At 40.4% G+C, this 19781-nt stretch overlaps 1 protein-coding gene across 8 annotated transcripts in view; it reads left to right on the top strand.

The window, feature by feature from the left end:
- KIAA1217 overlaps positions 1-19781 on the top strand; it is a 353656-nt gene that overhangs the window by 164291 nt on the left and 169584 nt on the right. For 6 of the 8 annotated variants that reach the window (XR_014590269.1, XM_083862712.1, XM_083862709.1 and 3 more), the window contains exon 1: positions 15541-16047. The exons of the other annotated variants lie outside the window; for them this stretch is intronic. Coding sequence is in view for 5 of the 6 variants with exons in the window: in XM_083862712.1 (XP_083718838.1) it covers positions 15978-16047 (70 nt within the window). In the remaining variant the exon portion in view is untranslated. Of the gene's footprint in view, positions 1-15540; positions 16048-19781 lie in introns of those variants that run through there. 8 annotated transcript variants of the gene reach the window in all.

Below are 19781 nucleotides of genomic sequence, written 5' to 3'. Positions count from 1 at the left end.
GTGATTTTTATGGTTTGGGGAGATTCAACATAGTAAGTGAAAATTTATCCATCACTGAAAACTATGTGAAAATTAGTTTTACTTATTGTTTGCATTAAAATTGATTATCTTCTTATTGACTTATTTGAAGTATAAGAATAAAAGTTACTAGGTTATATAACAATGGTTAAATCTTGAAAATAGTTCTGTAGGAAACCAACCATGTAAGTGCAAAATCAGAATGGTGTGTTTTCCCAAAGCAGTACCATATGTTAGTTGATTAACAAATTGTAGGGTTATTAGAAGATCTTGGCTGCTGGTAAGAAGAAGCATCTGTTTTCTACATCTTTTATCTAATATGTGTAAAGACTTTGCCAAGTCAAGTTTAAGTTTTTTTTGTTTTCTTGTTTGTTTGGTTGGTTTTGTTGCTGGGTTTTTTTGCAGGGATATAACAGCTAGATATTCCTTAGGTGTTTTTCTTTCCATAGACAACACTAATGCATTGTTGGGATTTAAATCTACCACCCTGTGAAGAACATTCAGTAATATTAAGAAGTAATGCTAAATACCCCATGTGCAGATATTTTATAAGATCAGTGCAAAATTCTACCAGCATCACAGCTTGTATTTAGTCTAAAACTTCATTTTGTTTTGCTTTTATCTTCAACCAGACATCAACTCCAGTAACTAAAGAGCAATTATAGAAGTTCAGTTTTCCTTCAGAATTTAGCAGTTTACACTGATGGCATTGCAGTCTGTGCAAAATGCTAAGCATGCATGCCTGCATCATTGTGTAACTACAAAAACAAATGTCATGAGTTTTACAGAGTAAGAGGTACCTCCTTTCTGAGACCTTACATAAAGTTTTAAATGGTTAATCAAACTTATGACACTGGCTTGGAGCAGAATCTCTTGTGGTCTAGCCAGTTTTGAGGCTGTAGGGAGAGCCAACAGCCTGAGGCTTCACCCTAAAAACAAGTGAGGTCTTAGACCAAAGATTTTAAGTTCTTTCAGGACTCTCAAAGAGAATTTCTGCTCTTTTGTGTTAAAAATCAGTCTGTGGTTTCCAAAGCAGCATCTAAGAATAGCTTTAACTTTTCTTATCCAGGCCTGATGAAGTTTCTGGACTTTCATATGGGGATCTTGCCAGTCACAGGGAGCCTGTAGGACATGCTTTTCTGCATGTTCTTCTTTTGGGACTTGTGTTTCATTGAGGATGAGAGACAAATGAAAGTTTTAAAAAGAACTTAAAAAAAAAAAAGTGGTTTGCATGTCGTTAGTGTCTCTATTGTCAAAGTCTGATTTCTGATTTCCCCATACTTTCATTAGAAGACTGTAATTTGAAGCTGTGAAGGAAGTTTTGAAACAGACAATGGGTGGAGATCAACCTATTCTCTCTAAGCTCTGGGACTTTCCATGGTAGGAAACTGTTCGGTTTTGCAAAAATTGTCTGTGTTTCATTGGCAGGACATTGAGCACAGTTGGGTCATGACCGCAGAGCGAAAAGCTAGGACAAGTCTTGAGATGAAGTATCAGGATGGGAAGTGAATTCCCTCTCCTGCTGCTGGGCTGTGTGTTTTAGGGGACAGCAGCTTCAACACCTGCAGGAGGTGGGTGCTTGCCTTCTCTATCAGTGCTGGTCATGCTGGTGCTGAACAGCCTTCAGAAGCTGTAACCCCTAGGCCAGCTCTCAGCCTCTCAGCAGCCCAACTATCCCCTCTATCCAGCTACCAACAGCTTCAAGAACACAGCTTTTCAACTATGCCTTTGTCTATAAATAGCTTTTCTTCCTGTGTTTCTTTGGGGGTGCTAGATGAGGCAAAGTAAGGTATGCTGTCAGCAAAATATGCTGAAGACAATGAGCCAAGAGGTGAGAGAGGCAGCAGCTGAGGAGGCATTGCAGGGTGCACACGTGTGTCTGTGTGAGACATGTCACCTCTGTGTGGTGCCATGTGCTGCACAGACCTGAGACCCCCACACAGCTCAGCAGAGCTCAGTATGGATGCTGCACTGTGTCTACATGGATTGGGGTCAAAGGGTAGAAGGAAGTGCTGTTTGCAGCCCTGCTGGCACAGCCACAGCCACCACTCATGAAGTGTTACTGACACAAGTTTTAAGAGCAAGCTTCGTGCTTCAGTTTTCAAAGTCTGGACAGGAATCATGCAACAGCTCCATCTGGTATGAGATTGCAAACAGAACCATAGTGCAAGGGAAAGACAGACTATCCTCAGCCTTGTAAAACAGCATTTTGTGGTAGTGAGAGTCTCCTCAGAATATGATCTGGGTTGGATTGTTTTGTTTCAAGAGAGAAGTGTTTAAGAAACTGATTCTCTAGTCTGCTGGCAGCAAAACAGTATGACAAAAAGTGTTGGGCAAAAATAGAAATAGCAAAGTCTTCATACAGGGAATCTGGAACATGAGCCTAAAATTTAGAATGAAATGTGTGCTTGGCTCTTGAGGAAAACAGTCTGCATGGGAACCACTGTCTAAAACATTGTGGAAATGTTAGAAAGAGTATTAGGAGGTATTTCCACGTATAGAGAGTACATGTTTTTCCAAATAAAAAATTAATTTTATTTTATTCTCAGAAGTATTTAAGGAAGTATCATGCCATCCAAAAAGCCATATGTGCAGATGTTGTCAAGTAATCACCACTACCTCCACTGGAGAGCTGCCCACTGCACAATAAATGCTCTGCTCTGCTGCATGCAAGAGTCAGCTCCTGTAACATTGGCCCTGTATGTGCTGGGCATTTAGTCTCATGTGTATGCTGCTGTAAAGTCATGGAGAGGTGTCTCAGGAGACTAATCCACCCCATCCTGAAATAGGGGTCTAGATTCAGTGCAATGAATTACCTTCAGCAGTTCCTCTTTCATCCCTGTGGTTACCAAGTGGATATTTGCTTGTATTTTTGATGGCTGAGACTAAGTGAGGTGTGGGAGTTTGGCTTCCCTTCAAAAGAAGGAAGGAATGGGATTCTTTGGTGGTATCCAAGAAGTCCTGCCAGCTAGAAAAGAGCACTGTTGTTTTCTGTCACTTGCAGTGCCAGTATTGCAGATGAAACATCTCTAGAACAACCAGTGCATCTGCCAGCCTGCAGCCACCTTTGCAGGGCCATGTGCAGAGCCCTGGTCTCCAGCAGAGGAGGAATTTGGCTGCTCTACACAAACCACAATATCCAAAGGTTGCTTATGCATGGTGTTACAAATGGTGTGTACACCACATCCATGAAGATTTTATGATTTTTTTGTATTTTTTAAAAATTACTTCAGATTTTCTGGGTCAGGAATTACTGAGATACATCACTGTATACCATATGTACATCACTTGAGAAACAATGTTTAATCATGCAAACAAAATGTTTACAAAGAGTCTGCTGCAACAATCCCCGGGAGCTCCCTGTTACAGCAATAGCTCCAAGTGCACAACACTCCTCACCACTCTGATGTGTTTCTGCAGTTACACAAGTACATAATCTCAGGTATGAAATTGCCATTGCTTTCCTTTGTGTTCGATAATTCTGTAAGAACTGCTTTCTAAAGTACTTAAAAATCTAATGAGATTTTGGATAGGTCTCTTTCAAGTCAGCCGGTCATAACATTCCTTGAGAAATTGCTGGTAAAAGTTTCTTACTGTGCATCACTGCTTAATAAAAGGTGTACTATTCTTTGCCCTTGAAAAATGTCTCCTGACTAAAAAGAAAGAAAGAAAGAAAGAAAGAAAGAAAGAAAGAAAGAAAGAAAGAAAGAAAGAAAGCATAAATCTCCTGTTTCCTTGGACTGAGAAAGCCTAGAGGTGGGTTACACATCTCAAACAGGAAATAGTCAAAGCAAATCTCCAAGGAACTACAGGAACAAAAGCATATGATGCCTTCATTGGAAGGTTGTGTGCAGCAGTGTGAGCAGATATTCAGATTTTGTGCTTCTAAACAAGCAAATCAGTGATGACCTACCAGATCCTAGTGCTGCCTTGTGGAGTATTGTGTGCTGATCTGCACAGCCTTGTCTGCTGTACACTAGGTCCCATATCCCAGAGAAACGGGGAAGGGCACAGGAGGCTTGGTGCATGCTGTGCTTCAGTCTAAGTCAGGGCACCTAAAGTCTTCCAGAGTGGTTTCTTGGTAGGAGGGAATTGATGCAGGAGAAAAGATTATCTCATCCCCCCAAAGCCATACAGATCCCTTGTTCAAAAGGTTTAACAGTGTTCTGACACTTGATGGTATCCAGAGCCTTGGATGCTGATGCCATGTAAGATTTACCCTGCATTGTCTGTCCCCTCTGTGGAATAGCTGAGGCACTGCAAATTTATTCTCTAGCTTCTGCTGCACTAACTTCCCTGTGTAGACAATTTTCTACAACAGATGAAACATAACTTAATGTATTGTATGTATTAACATTTTCTCTCATATTGTCTCTCCAGGAGGAGATTTCTGTGCAATTCTGACCACAGAAAAGAATGGTTTGATTAGGTATAGGGTTGCTGTTTTTCTATTCTAATGTGCTTCTATTTCTCTATGTTTAGCACATATTACAAAGTGTTGCTGTCAGCATTAGGACTTCTTGTACCTTGTCAAGCGTAAAAGCAGTTGTACCAGGCCCAACAACCTGTCTTGAATGGTGATTGCTACCTAAAAAAGGATGTGGGATCAAGGAAACATGCAGTCATACATCTGGAATATCCTCCCAGCTCCCAGAAATATGCAATTAAAAGATTACTTGAGGGAAACCAAGGATTATGTGCTTTTTCTTAACAGTGCTCAATGGATTTTTTTTGCATTAACTAGTTTGTTGGTTTTTTTTTTAACTCCTCTAAACTCGGTAACTGCAATGTCCTACAGCAAGAAGTTCCCCAGGTTACCAGCGCTTCCATAATGCTCTGTGAAATTAATATTCACATCTATGTAGCTTTGAATTACGAGCTTACTTCTTTCATTTGATGACCCTACAGTCAGTATTGAGAGAGAGAATGACCAGCCTTTTTTCCATTCAACTCCAATCACTCATGTTTGTAGACCTTAAACAGATGTTTGAGTTATCTGTTTTGGTAATGGAGAGTCCTACATAATTCAGTTGTTCCTTGTACAGAAACTCTTCTATAACTTTGATCATCCATGCTGCCTTTTTCTTAACGTCTCTATTGTATCATTTTTTTTGATCTGGAGTAAATTAAAATTGCATGCAATATTCAAAATGTGGGTAGATTGTGGATTTGTACATTAGCAGAGTGGTATTATCTGCCTTGTTTGCTATTCTTTTCCTATCATCTTCTAACATCTGTTTGGTTTTTTAATCTCTAATGAGCACTGAGCTGAAATTTTCAAAAAATGGTTATAACCTCAAACTCTCTTTTTGAGCAATAATAGTTTGTTCAGTGTCAATGTGCATTGCTTTATGTTTGCATACATGGAATTTCACCTGTCATTTTACTGCCTAGTCAGTGAATCTTATGAAGTCTCTTCCTTGTAACCAGCCCTTGTCTTCCCTGAATATCATAATGTACTCAGTTAACTCGGCCACCTCACTTAAACCCTCTTTTCCAGCTCAGTAATGTAGAGAGCTGCCTGAACCAGTCCACTCTGTGTGATTGGTAATCTACATCTCCAGGGAAATCTGCCTTTTGTTCCTACAGGGTTTTTCCTATCTTTATTCAGTTTTTTTATCAATGGGAAAATCTCCTCTTTGTTTCTTTACCTTTACCAAGGGATGTTGCTACATGCCCTCTGGAAATCCAAGGGAGCCATGTCTGCTGGCTATCACAGGTGTCTGTTCTCTCATTGGGTTGGGAAATGGCAGCAGTTCCTCTGCTTTCCTTGACTCACATGATCTTGTTTTTCAGATTCTCTCTGAAATATTAAATTGCTAATTTCACAGTACCACATTTGGGGGTTGCTACTTGCTTAATGCATTGTCCACATGGAACCTGTCAAGAGCCCTATTGGAGTGACATATGCTGCTTTCTGAAGTTGGGGAAGTGTTAACGGTTCTTATTTTAGCTCCATCAGCAAAAGAAAATTACAAGCGATAGTGCCTCTGTGGCTAAATTTGTGGTTTATTGAAACTGTGGCAGAGCCCACAAGATGAGGAGAGAAAATAATGTCTGATTTTAAATTTCAGCTGTTGGCTGCAGCTGCAGCTTTCAGAAAGCTTTTCAGCCTGGTTCCTGTCCCATTTTCTCCTAGCTGCCTTTTACTGTAAAGGGAAGCTGAATTGCAACATTGAACACTCCACAACTTAGGTTTTTCAGTACGCAAACAACTTCAACTTAAACTGGCATGGCTTTCAGCACAGGTATTATCAGAAGTAGACTGTTTAAGAAGGGGGTGGGGAAACAAAAAATTTTAATTCATTTTTTAAGTCTGAATGGGTAGCAATCCAATAGATGTTTTAAAATAAATAGACTTGTTTAGATTTTCTGCAAGGTGCTGAGTTTTTACATTATGTTTCATTGGGATGTCTCTCTCTCAATGACATAATAGCATCAGAATTCACAGTTACTTACGTATTGAATAAAGCTGCTACATTCTTGCAACTGGTGACAACTGCTGCAAGATGGAGAGGTATTAGTCTCTAACCTGATTAAAAAATCTCTGTGGCATGGTAGTCCCATACTGATGAAGACAGCTGAGGAAATGGAAATATGTTACCTTTCCCACAAGCAAGGCTTTATTCATTTCTTGGAAACACTCCTGAGATTTACATGGCACTATGAAGAAAGGGTATTTAGTGATGATTTGCAAAACATTGCCACACTCCATTAAGGTCTGTGACTAAAATCAAATACAGTGTAAGACCATGTTGAAAAAGGACCTCATGCTGCCCAAGAGGCCTGGAGTAGCCTTGTCTTTGAGAGGAATATTTCTCAGACTCTTAAGTCAGAAGACCACCCAGTCTTTTCCTTGCTGGGTGGAGAAAACAAACAAATTACCTTCTTTGATGGTTGGGAAAAGAAAGTGATTGATAATTACTGCTTGCAGCATTTTACCCCTAACTGTGGTATTCAGCCTGTGTTTTCTGGCTGAGTTTAGTTAATTTAGAAGACAGTGCAAACGAGTAGACTAAAACAAGCAGCATTACCTGAACACTACTCATGGGCTGCAAAACTCATCCTTCACTTACTTCTTCACCCTCTTCCAAGGGCATTCCTGCATTTCTTTCTGTTGTGAGAGAGGACTTGCAGGAGCTTATAAGACTGAAATGGAGGCATGTGAGTAATATTGTATCTTGTCTCAAAGTGATCTTGGTGCTTCTTTCCTTCTAGCACTGTGCCCATAATATTCTCCAGCTGGTGAAAGGATTTAAATATCATTCCAGCTGCGGTCTTGAAGTATTAATTTTAATGGCAGTTCTAGAAGAAAAAAAGCAAAAGAAGGGTGAAAAAAGTGGGAATTTATTACTGGACCTCATTATATTAATTATGAAAGATTAAAGCAACAGTATGAAAATCATAAATAAAGTTGAACAAATTACAGAGTCACATTTTGCAAATGAATCTTGGAAATCAGAGTATTATAGTATTTACATATGCAGTAAAAGCTGTCTACATTGCCAATTAATATTTAATAGTCTTTTCTTCTGGACTGAGGAAAACCTGTCATTTTCACTACATACTGTCTGCTCCCCACCTTGCCCTGTGCTGCATTTAAAGGCATATGCTATGCTATGAGACACATTTTTATCTCAGCACAGACGTGCAGTTTGTAAAGGGCCATACCTCATAAAATGTCACTTTGTGTTGTCAGTGGAATGCTCACCTGTGGGTCATCCTGTGGTTTGAAAAGTTTTTGTGTAAGAAATACAGAACAGTGGGAATTAAATTGTCTTGGGTTATGTATTTATTCATGAGAGAGACAGAGACTCTACTGCTGAAAAAGCTTAAACCTTGTATGACACCTTCCTATGCTGACGTTGCTTATTCTTGTCTTCACCCCAGGCAGTTCTGTATGCATCTTGTGGCCTGATGAGACAGAGCTTTGTTACTTTTTCTCCCTTTTTATCTTCTTGCACAGGAGCAGCAGATTTCCCCTTGTAGGAGGAATAAGACATGACGTGAATCATGACACTGCATCTCACTTGGTGTTTGGACATTTTACTCTTGCAAAACCTGAAACATTCTTTCCCTTTTTGGGAGGAGGTTGCTGCAGCCACAGGCTCCTGTTCTGGCTGGGCAGAGTGCTCCAGCCTCAGGTCCCCTTTCCCTGGGGGCTCTGTTGTCATGCAGCATCCAGCTGCACCAGTGTTTCCAGAGGTAAATTTAGGTCATGTACCCTTTTCTTACTGTTAGTGTAGTAAGTTCAGAAGAATGGGCTCTGACAATCCCACTAGCTGTACTGCAAGGAGGAGAATACTGGAAAGAAAATGAATGTTTTCCAAGAAGAAAACAAGCTCATGGAGCTCAGCTGATGTGAGTGAGTGAGTGAGTGAGTGAGTGAGTGAGTGAGTGAGTGAGTGAGTGAGTGAGTGAGTGAGTCAGCTGTGAGATGGTTTTCCCACCTAGGACACATCCTACAGCACTGGTGAGTCTGGCTGATAAGGGAATAAAACTGATCCTTGGAAACTGCAGTTAAGGCAACTTTGCCATGAAGAAATAGGGTGCAATTTCTTAGCACTGAGGGTAATTAAACATGAGTTAGTTAACTGTAACAGTCTGTGAAATGAGAACAGGTATATTTACAAAGCCTTTTGAGCCCAAGCAGCAAGAAAGCCTGTATTTACTGGGTGGTTGCTACAGAGTAGAGAATTGTGGCAGTCCTGCTGCTGCTGGACATGGTATGCCCGAGTCAGCAGCTCCATCAGCCATGTCCTGCCTGCTGAAACATCCTCAAATAACAGCAGTGGCAGCTCTGTACTAAAGGCAGTGATTATAATCAACTGCCGTGCTTGCACCTTTCAGCAGACAATGTGCTCAGTAGAATTTGTTCCCTTCCATCAGGATAGGTATGTTTTGAGGTGTTCTTCCTTTCAGGTTTTCTTCTCATGCATAAAAGATGGACTGTGCTGGAGACAGAGACTGGATGTATGTATTGTGTCTTTGGTTAGGATGGTTTGGAGGTTTTTTAAGGTGGATGTCTCATGTGGGAAATAAAAGGCAGAGAGGAGAACTTTGCCCAGGGTTAAGCTCCCTCAGATGGGAGCTTGATGTCCTCCACTTTCTTATGCTGATGATCTGGGTAGATCTCATTGCATGTGTGGTGGGTTTTAAACAAATGCTAGTGCAGATGCAGCATTGGTGTCCTGAGATCAGTAATGTCTTCTTCATCTCACTTAAGCTTTTGGCCTTTGTGTGAGGATCCCACATCAAATTTAATGGCTTGTGATAGATGGGAAATCAGACAATATAATCAAATGGTCCCTGTTGCCCTAAAGCTATGAAACCCTAAATACTGAGGAGTGAATTAGTAAGTGTGCATCCCAGCAGAACAGACTGGGTAGGCCTGAAAAAGAACAGCAGTGCCACTGCTGTCAACTCCAATTGCTTTCTTACTAATCAGCTGTCTTAATAATAGCATGAGCATGGTGTGGGGAGGTCAGAGAGGCACTTTGAAGGAGGGAGATGTACTTACTGTTGGAGAGGTCATTGATAAATTTACAAGTTGAAAGGTCTTCATTAGACATCTACTCTTACATCTGCCTTCAGAGGCTGGTGCCTTACAGAGGGTAGAAATAAAAGCTTTACATATCACAACATGTGACCATCCTTGCTGGGTTAGAAACCAGATCTGCACAGAAACAAAGCTGTAAGAATTTATTCTGCTTGTCTTTATTTCTTTTCAAATATTCAGATTGTCATTTGTTGTATAGTATTGCCTCTGTAATGGGGACAGGGAGAAACTGTAGTAAAAATGATTTAAAATATGCAACTCCTTAAGTCACAATGGTCCTGACCTCTCACTCAATTTTAGTCTGAGTCTTAGAAAAAAACTAGTTCTTTCCAGTGACATTGTTGAGAAAAGTCAAATATATGGTTGGGTACAGTCCAGAGATGAATAAAATGAGTAGTGTTCCCAAAAGTGCTACTTTTCAAGAAAGACCATCATCATGAATTATGTGAATGCTGGGGGTTGGCAACACTGGTGCCATTGTGTTATATTTCTAATCATTATTTACCAATTTTTTAATTGAAATGATTCTTTTTTTCTGTGGTAGAATATTAATTAGAAATGTTGGTTGATAAGTAGGTGGTTATGGTAATCACAGCATAACTTGAACTATTATTTAATTTCTGTACCGAGTCTCCATTGAAGTATACTTTGGATTTCCTGTTAATTCAAGCAATCACCTGAAAATCTTATAAACGTCCAGTTGCATGTGTACTTGGTAAAAGCTGAAATAAAGGATCTCCCATATTATTTCAAAGTATAATTGTACTTTGTGTAGTGCAGCTCCTGGTACTTTGGATCACTAAAGCATGTTGCCTTATAAATTTAAAACCAGATCCTGTGGATGTCCATGAAACCAGCAATAATCAGTGTTTCAAGCAGTAAGTCTGTTCTTCTGGAAATGCTAAAAAGTTGGATCAATTTGAATCCAAACTCAACCAGAGTTCTCTTTAAGTCAATTAATCCAAAGTGAACTTATCAAAACCAAAATGCTTTACACTGGGGAGAAATAGAATTTGAATGTAGAGCAGATGGACTTTAAAGTGACCTCCCCCCCTCCCTTTTGTTCATCTCCTTCAGAAACAACCCCTACACTGTTCTTTCCCACCCACATATTGTTTTTTATTTCATTAAACTGTAGGGATTAAAATTTCTGCAATGTAAGGTATATTTTGCTTTCACAGAGTAATTTGTTTGGTACCTTACAAAACCACGATCATATTTTCTGTTTCTGAGTTGGCAGGCTGATCTCTTTCCTTACCTTCCTGTATGAAAATGTGGTATGTGAAGGAAGGCCTGTCCAGGCTGGTGGGTGTGAGGAGGAGCTGAGGCATGTCAGGGTTTCCAGCTTAAAGCTGGCTGTGCTGGGGGCAGTGTAGTCATATTAATATCAGTTTGGTATGGTGGGATGACAGCAGGAGTGTACAAAGACTGAAATAACGTGTTTCATTGCACAGGTCAGAAATGTGGATCCTGTAATTATGCTCATTTAGCTCTATTCCATCTTCCCTTGGGCAAAGGAAAGGGAAGCCATGTTAAAGTGTATCTACTGTTAGCTTTGTTGGGATTGTCCCAAATTAGAGAGGAAGACAAAGTTATTGATGAAAGAAAAGAATCACCTCTTTTTTTTTTTTTTTTTTTTTTTTTTTCTTCTCACTTGAATGTTAGCACTTCTTTGTGATGACCACACTTTTTCTCAGTTTAATTTAGGGCATGCAAAAGTGTTTACTGCTTATTTTAAATATTAGAGGGAGAGGAAGGAAACAAAAAATAAACTTGGAAACAGAAAATATAATGTATTTAACATGATCTAAGGTGTGAGAGTTGTGAACTTGAAAAAAATGTCTTTTGGAGTGCATGAAGATTGATGTGCTACTTGGAGATAAGCATCTGACAGCTTGGCAGTGCCAAGTGACAGGTGATTATAGCCACTTCCCAGAGCTATATTTGTAATGGAATTGGAAGGATGAATATATCTTCTGCCTGAATATTTCATGTTCAACTTCGTAGTCACTCTTCTGTATAGTTGTTTTAGTGATTAAGCCTGGCTGTTGGCACCACTGTTAAGTCTCTGAACTTTTCTGAAGAGCTGAAACCTGTAGGTCTGACAAGACACAATGAAATTCTGATGTGAAGATGAGCAGAAAAACTCATACTCGATTTACTTTTTTGCTTCAGCTGAGTGTTACCATTTTACTCCTTGGGCTAATTTTTCCTCACAAGTATAAGACTTCTTAACTGAACTGGGATGTACAGAGTATAAATACTTAAACTCTCCACAGATGTTTAACAGGGAAGGTAATTTCATGATAAGTAATCACAGAAGTTGTTTTGAATTGTCATTGTAATTTTTAATATCAAGTTCAGCTGTTTCCCTTTAATGTAAGCACTGAATATTTTAACCACTATGCTTGCATTAAAAATAGGACCCACTTCATTGAGATCTCTTAGGAAGGGGTTGAGACCAAATGATCATAAAGCCCCCCTCCAAATCTTAATAATCTAGAATTCTTTGTGCAATACTTAATCAATAGACAATTAATTTAAAAATTAAGCCTCTTTGCCTCCAGATGTATTTACATGGATTCTTATTGATAGACCTCAGATTTTTTTTCATTTTGCTTGTACAAGCTAGTGGCTGTTATTGTATCTTCTTTCTAATATCCTATCTGAACATAGTCTTCTTCTTTCAGAAGTGAGTCTGTTTTAATTTTGAGCATTCAGAGACCACCACCCAGCTTGGCAATGAAGATGTTGAGGATGAATGAGAACGGAGATGTGCTCAAATGAGCTGCAGCCCTGAAGCTGCTCTCTGCTGTCCGAGGAGGAAATTTGAGCTTCATCACAATCAAGTGACTTTCTCTGGTGTTACTTCCTTTCTCCACTTCAAATCTGACTGGCTGGTTGAGAATAGCCACCCATGATCCCCCAGAGTACAGAGGAGAGATTTTCTGACATGCTGGAGTATCCTTATGATGTTCCCCTCCTGCAGGGCAGTCCCAAGCCATCTCCGTCCATATAAAGGCTTGGAAAGGTGCTACAGTGTGACCCACTTGAATGCTCATAATTCCTCTCGGGCTTCTGCCTCACCACCCCAGGTCTAATATTTTTTTCTGGACTAGAACGGGTTAAACAGTGTCGGGCTGGTTCCTGCAGAGAGCATTCGTGATGCTTTTCACAGTGGCTACAGGATTTCACATGGACATTGAGACAAGTCTTTAATTATGAGACACTTCTTATGATTTAACTATTAATATTTAGCTTCTCAGATTTTTAGTTCTGAATAATTGCTAGAGACATGGAGTCATTGTATAATATGTTTGACTAATTGAGTGCAGCCAGTATTTGTTAATTGTTCCTCTTACGCCCATGCTAAATCCAGAAGTGTTGAAGTCGCTCTGGGACATTAATTTTAAACACAATTAAAACATCATAACCTGTTGGCAGTTATTCTCTGTGCATTGTTTTGATATTGATGGATCCAGATCTGAGCACAGTAATTAAAAGGAACCACTGTTATTGTTGATCCCACAGATAAACAAAAGCTGATTGCGTGCTGTGAACTGGTTAATCAAGTTTATTTAACTTGTTGTTAGTGATTCATCCTGGTGACTGTACTGGGGTGCTCTTTATTTGAGCCTAATAATATAATGGTTCTGGCTGTCTACAGCTGCTAAAAGAGTTTCAGTAATTCTCTAAATAGACTCCGGTAACATCTTAAGGAATGGCATTGTTAGATACACAAATTAAATCCAGCTTGAGACAAAGGAATTTTCACTTAAAATAAGACATGCTTTGAGACCTTGCTGCCCCAACTGCTCCCTGTCCTGAGCAGCAGCAGAGGTGATTATGTTTCCTGAGTGGTGATTATGTTTCATGGGCAGACTCTTTGGTTTGGTTTGATTTTGATGGTACTGAAGTGTGCCATGTTCAGTCTCTTCCTTTGCCAATGCTCTTTAATCCTCTTTGAGAAACTACTTCTTCAGCTGCAGAAGTTCTTATAAGATGATCTCTCTTAGACCATCTCTACATTTTGGGTGTCTGCTTTGCTCAGGCTCCTTAGCAGCACTGTCAATACCATTTACTCTCAGTCTCAGCAGTGGGAGCATCTTGCTCTGGCCATGAAAGCAGCAGCTCCAGACCAGTTTGGCACTGCCCCGAGGGGCACCTGGCTGCTCACTGAGACTGGGAAAGTAAGAGATCAACTCTGCCTTGTGCTCGTGGCTATAAAATCTAAAGGTGCTGTCTAAAACCAGATAGTTACATTTTAATTATTATTATTGTTGTTGTTGTTGTTGTCATTAGTCTTAGAGTAATTTTCTAGATATTTTTCCCTCACCATGCATGGAGGGAAAGCCTTCTAAGGAGCTAGAGTGCACTGATTCTGTTCTTATCAAGGTTCTTGGTACAAACACTACTGACCTCCACAGCAAACCCTGGTTTTGTATAAGGCTGAAAAAGTTCCTTCCTTTCAGGCATTTAATGCTGGTATGTTTTGTACTTTCTTTTGTGTTATTTTAGGGTAAAGTCTTTTTAAATGCCCTTAGTTTCTGAACTCTCAGTTTCTGGGCCCTGTGTACAGATAATGTCTTGGTACAGCTTTCATGATGCTGCTCCAGGCAACCACACTGGCTTTCTTTTTCCATCAGAGGTTTCTGAGTTACTTTACATTTCTTGAAGTTGGTGATGTTCAGTGTTCACTATTCCTGCAAGAACCCTGTCATGCTTCCAGCTGGCTGTGAATCTAAATTGCAAGAGGTTCATAGCAATTGTCCAGAGTTTGGAAAACCTTGGTGTTAAAGGTACATTCCTTCATATCACAAAAGAAACATCAGATAAGTGGGATGGCTGGCCATCACTTCTCCTAAAACAGTCCACAGTCACAATGAGCAGGAGGAACCCAGGGCCAGTAAAAACACTATTCTAAATAAAATCACGCTGTTTTCTTTATAATTGCAGGGCAACTATAGGAGTATTCTGCTGGGAGCACCGTACTGCAGACCTTAAATAGCAGTGCTAATGTTTAAATTGTATTTTTCTATTTTCTGTGTTTTCCATGCCAGATTTCTGGGACTTCTGCCATGTTCCAAGACCGTATAGAATTAGTTGTTAAAAAGGAAAATAAATATTTCTGAAGTGCTACAGATTATGTATGTCTGATCTAATGAACAATAGTTTTGTTCATTTATCAATTGTTCATTGTAATTTACGCAAATGTTTTGTTTGTTTGTTTTTTTGACTGGAAAGAGGGGGAAGATAGGAGCATGAGGAGAGTGATCCTCCTTGAGCTTCCATACTTAATTTATATATACACAAAACATTCTGTGTTCAATAATCTAAGTAGGCAGCATGGCACTTCTGCGAGATGGAGATGCAGAAGGAAATGTAGGGGAATTTTCCTAGCCTGTCTGGACTGGGTGGTTGAGAGGTCATTGCAAACAATTTGGCTGATGTTATATTGAAGGCAGGGTTGAAGAAAACTCAGAAGGCCATATTATGCTCGGTCTGTTTAAAAAGATATCCAAGATTCTGCTACATGGTGTTGGAGAATGAATTTAAGTGAGAAATTGCCTATTTTTATTAATATCTCAGTTATGCTTTGTTCTTAATGTAATTCCGAAGTTGTCTGTGGATGAACTTTCTGGTCTTGATGCTGTAACTCAACACTAAGTTTGTTCCACCATCTCTGACTCAGTGTTATGATCCGGATAGCCTAAATCAGTCTGATACTCTCTGCTAAATCAACACGTGGCATCTGCTGGAATCTGTGGGATTTGATCTCATCCTTCTCAGCCACACTATTTTTTGCCTTGCAGCCTGGTAGATCTATCGATTTTCATGCAGGCTGCTGGCCTCTGATCTGCCAAAAAAGAATTAGTTATACGTTTCTGTATGTTTTGCTACTGAGGCTTCAAAATCCCTCTTAACCCAAGTCCCTGCTTACATATTGCTACCATTCATTTTTGTTGGCTTTGCTAAAGTTGAATTCCTGTATCTTGATTTTTCCCCAATTCATTCTCTGAGCGGCTTGAAAGAATCCAACTGAAAACAAAACCTCAAAGAGTTTATATAAAGAATTACTTTTAAACTAGACGCTAAAAAAGACAGAGGAGCATTTATCAGGAATGTTTGTGGGCTTGGTGGTTACGAGCTTAAAAAAAAAAAAAAATACCGTGTGGAAAGGCTTTTGTCCCATGACAGAGATTTAAAAGGCTGCGGGTTGGGATTCCAGCGGAGGCTCGGGCCCGCGATGGCGTTGGGGGCGCGGGCCGGGTAGGGCGGCGGGGCCGTCACCTGTCGGGGCGCCCCCCGAGCCCCGCGCCGCCCCCGCCCCTCCCCAGCCCCGCGCGGATCCGCCGCCGCTCCCGCCTGGAGAGGGGAGCCCGTGCGGGAGGCAGGGACAATGGAGGAAAATGAAAGCCAGAAACTTGAGCTGTGCCTGCCTTGCCCAACAGACAGCAGGCAGACGAGGGGTAAGTAAGCGGCGATATAAGTAAGGCTAAGATGGAGTTACGTTTAAGCATGTCCCTCGTTGCTACTTTTATATAACTGGAGGCAGAATGCAGGGGAAAAAAAGCTGCTGCTTTTTTTTTTTTTTTTTTTTTTTTTTTTTTTTTTTTTTTTTTTTTCTTGTACTAATGGCTCTGCTGTGCACATTTCCCTAATACTGGAGCTTTGTGAGTTTAACTTTCTCTTCGGAGAGGTTTCCGTGCGCCTCCGCAGCCGGGAGCAGCTGCGGGGCTGTCACGGGTGCGGGACCCGCCGGACCGGCGCGGGGCTCCGCTGGGAAAAGCGTCTCCGCTTCCCTTTAAATGCTCTGCCAGCCTCAGCTATGGCAGAGAAATAGCTCTTCCTTCGTAACAGTGTATTTGAGCTCATCTTTACCTCGGAGTGCCTGTTAAAACAGGGAGATCCACGGCAGATGTGACAGGGTTAGTTTACTTTGAGTGAAACCACTGGGGTTTGTTTTGGAGCGAAGCCAGGACTGTCTAAGCGAGGTTTCCGCGGCGGCTCCGCGCTGTGCGTTCATACCTTCACTGCTGCACTATCTATTTCCTACAAAGTGAAGGGGAACTATTTCCTGGTGAATTCTACATGGGCCATTCCACAAGGAACGTAACATTCAGGTAGCCTGACAAACACCTAATCTAATCTGTGTCTATTACAGTGTTTGTGGGGCACCTGTGAACATTCCCATTTCCTGCATGTTGTATTCCTCAAAGGCATTTCGGGAAAACTTGGGTCACTCTGCTTTTGTGAAACAAATAGTGCACGTGGTTTAAAAAAAAAAAATCCCACAAGTTTACGGGCATGTAATGCCAACAAATAGTGTATAATTTAGGAGGAAAAAAAAAGCTATTCTCTCTCTCTCTTTTTTTTTTTTTTTTTTTTTTTTTTTTTTTTTTTTTTTTTTTTTTAATTGAGATTGAGTGTTCATTAATTGGGTGGTACTCTTTTGAATTACTTTTTAAGTAAAGTTACTGAGCATTGCAAGTAATCTGTCTCTGTGTATGTTTATGTTTAGTGGGACAGAAATCTTCACTTCAATAACGTCTGACTAGGGAAAAAAAGCCTTCAGTAACACATTTCTTCTATAGGCTTGGTTGAAACTCCCTCAGATACATGTGGAGCTAGGAAAACAGAGGGCTGACCAGACTGATTCTTTGGTTCCCAAAAATGTTGAGTGCTGAAAGCTCATAACCAAATGTAGTAGTTTTGGCCCCTATCCAAAATTTACATTGGAAGGAGAGCTAATTGTAAGGACAATGAAGTAAATTAGAACAATTCCAAATAATATCACATTTACTGCTAACATAAATGTAACAGAGGTTGGTTTGACTCATGCTGTTAATTCCATATTCTTTTAAAAATGTTAGTATTGAATGGAGTTTGCTTCAAGGCTCAGTTTCACAGTATCAGTATGGGTGAGGTCCACACTTGTTCCTGTCTGAAATTATTCTGAAGATGTTCTTTTCTCACGTCATCTGGGTTGCAAAACAGAACTATTAAAATCTGCATAGCATTTAAAGTAATGAAGCAAAGTGACTTTCCTGACCTTTGTAGACTTCATGGAGGGTGTGACTTAGAAGGATTACATTCCAGGACATATGAAAGGACTTTTTTATTTTTCTATTTCTCTCCTAGCTCAGAGCCATTAATCCTTCATGATAATCTTGCTGCTAATCCTAGACATAGTCCTTCTGTGCTGCAGACCTGGGCCTTTACTGTAGTAGAGGGTGGTGGTGGTGATGTTAAGAAATCTTGAAACTTGTTTTTAGATTAGAGAAGCAAATCAAGTGTAAGAGTTACTCATGCCTTTGGAAAACCAAATTCCTCCCTGTCAATCAGCAAGTCTTGCTTTTAGTTGCCCTCTGGACTTGCTGCTTATTGAACAGAAAGACCTTCAGCTTTTAGCTTCTGAAAATGAGGGAGGGAGACAAGCTTATCTTACACCTGTATGCTTTCTATTGCCTTCTCTTTGCTCCTTTCCCAAGGAGGGTACTTGAATAATTTATCCCTTTCCTACTCTTAGCATTCATCTGGGAACCATCACATGATGTTTCACACATTTCACAGTTATCTGTGGAGATTGATTTGCTAGGCCTATTATCTTCACTTGGAAGATATGGAAAGTTTACCCACAATGTTATTGAGCACTCCAAAATCCAGACAATCTCTCTCACTTTTCCCTCCCTATAACACTGTGGCCTACAGAGCATCTGTAGAACTGATGTGTCTTGAGTTCTGCAGGGGAGTTTCAGCAGCCCAGTGCTCAGCCCTGCTACTGAAGTCACTTATCCCTATTCAGGAAGTAGTCCAAAAGATTTTTTTCAGCAGTTAGTAGAGAAAAGACCCATACTGAAACACAACAGAATTTGGTTTGCAAAGAAAGTCATGCTGCTGTGTGCTGTAATGATGCAGGATCAGGACCTTGCTGAATGCTGAAGTCAGCTTTCTGGCAAGATGAGAAATTAGTTTGCATAGTTTACATTCCTTTCTTTTCATTGGTATTTATGCAGAATTTTCCAAATATATGAACAAAAAATAAGAGAATTTGTTGATCTTTCTAATACAGTATAAGAAAACTATGTTATTTTTGATTCCTTTTCAAGGTTTCACCTAATAACAAACAGTGGTAAAACACTTTACTTGATACGTCTCTTTATGTGCCAAATAATTAGCTCTTTCTTAAACTATTGAAATTGCTGAAGTGCAGAGTAGGGAAAGATTGTGAGAGATTTAGGACCCAAAATACACACTCATGAGTTCTGGGTTGTGCTTGTCAGCATAGGTTTACCTGCCTTCTTGAGGAAGTGCCTGCCATCACTTCAGTGATTGAAACTGCTGCTGTGACCGTGCTTTGAAGGCTTATACCAAATTGCTGCACTCAGTCACCCATGCACATGCTGACTCCCTCCAGCTCCAAGAAAATCCCTTATTTTATGTCTGTGCCTTTGTTCTAGCAGCATAAGGGATATAACCTCTAGGCTCTTGGCACAACAAATTAAAGATGGTAAATTCCAGCCAGCCCCAGCCCACCTAGTTTTCCTCCCATGTAAAATCCATTGGAATGACTGTGCAGCTTTCAGAAACTGTTTTCACTGAGTATATCTGGAGTAGCCATGCTGGCTTTATGCAAGCAAAACTTCCCTGTTTGCCACTTTTCTCAGACAACCTCAGTGTACCTGGTGGCTCATGCTCTGACTTTCCAATAAGCAAAGAGGACTGATGTCTCTTAATTGAGTTGTGCTTGAAAAGGTTGAGTGCACGTGTGTTTGAGCACAAAGGTGAGGCTGTTGCTCCAAAGGTTTAACCGTGATTGTGCTGCTAAGAAGGTCTTAGAATGTGCTATGAAGATCACAGATGACATTTTGAATCTGTGTGAGAGTAAGGCTTCCCTGTAAACCAGACCTGCTCACAAAGTTGTGTCCAGATCTGTGCTCATCGAACCATGGTGTCACCTGCAGTCTGGGCCCCTGTGCCTGCATCAGGATAGGTTTCCATGCAAACAAGAGGGCATTGTTGAAAATTTTGGAGCCTCTGAACAGTATAAGGAATTTACAGAAACATGTGAAGTCTTTGAGGACCATCCAGTGCCAAGTTGGGTTTGGAACCCAAGGAAATGGATTCCCTATGTGAATTGGTGGGACATCCAACAGCGACTCCACCAATGGAAGATTTGCTTTATTACTAGGGCTTGATGTTC

This window comes from Zosterops lateralis, assembly GCF_965231275.1.
Source record: "Zosterops lateralis genome assembly, chromosome: 1".
NCBI lineage: Eukaryota > Metazoa > Chordata > Aves > Passeriformes > Zosteropidae > Zosterops > Zosterops lateralis.
This window is presented reverse-complemented; position numbering and strand designations above follow the sequence as displayed.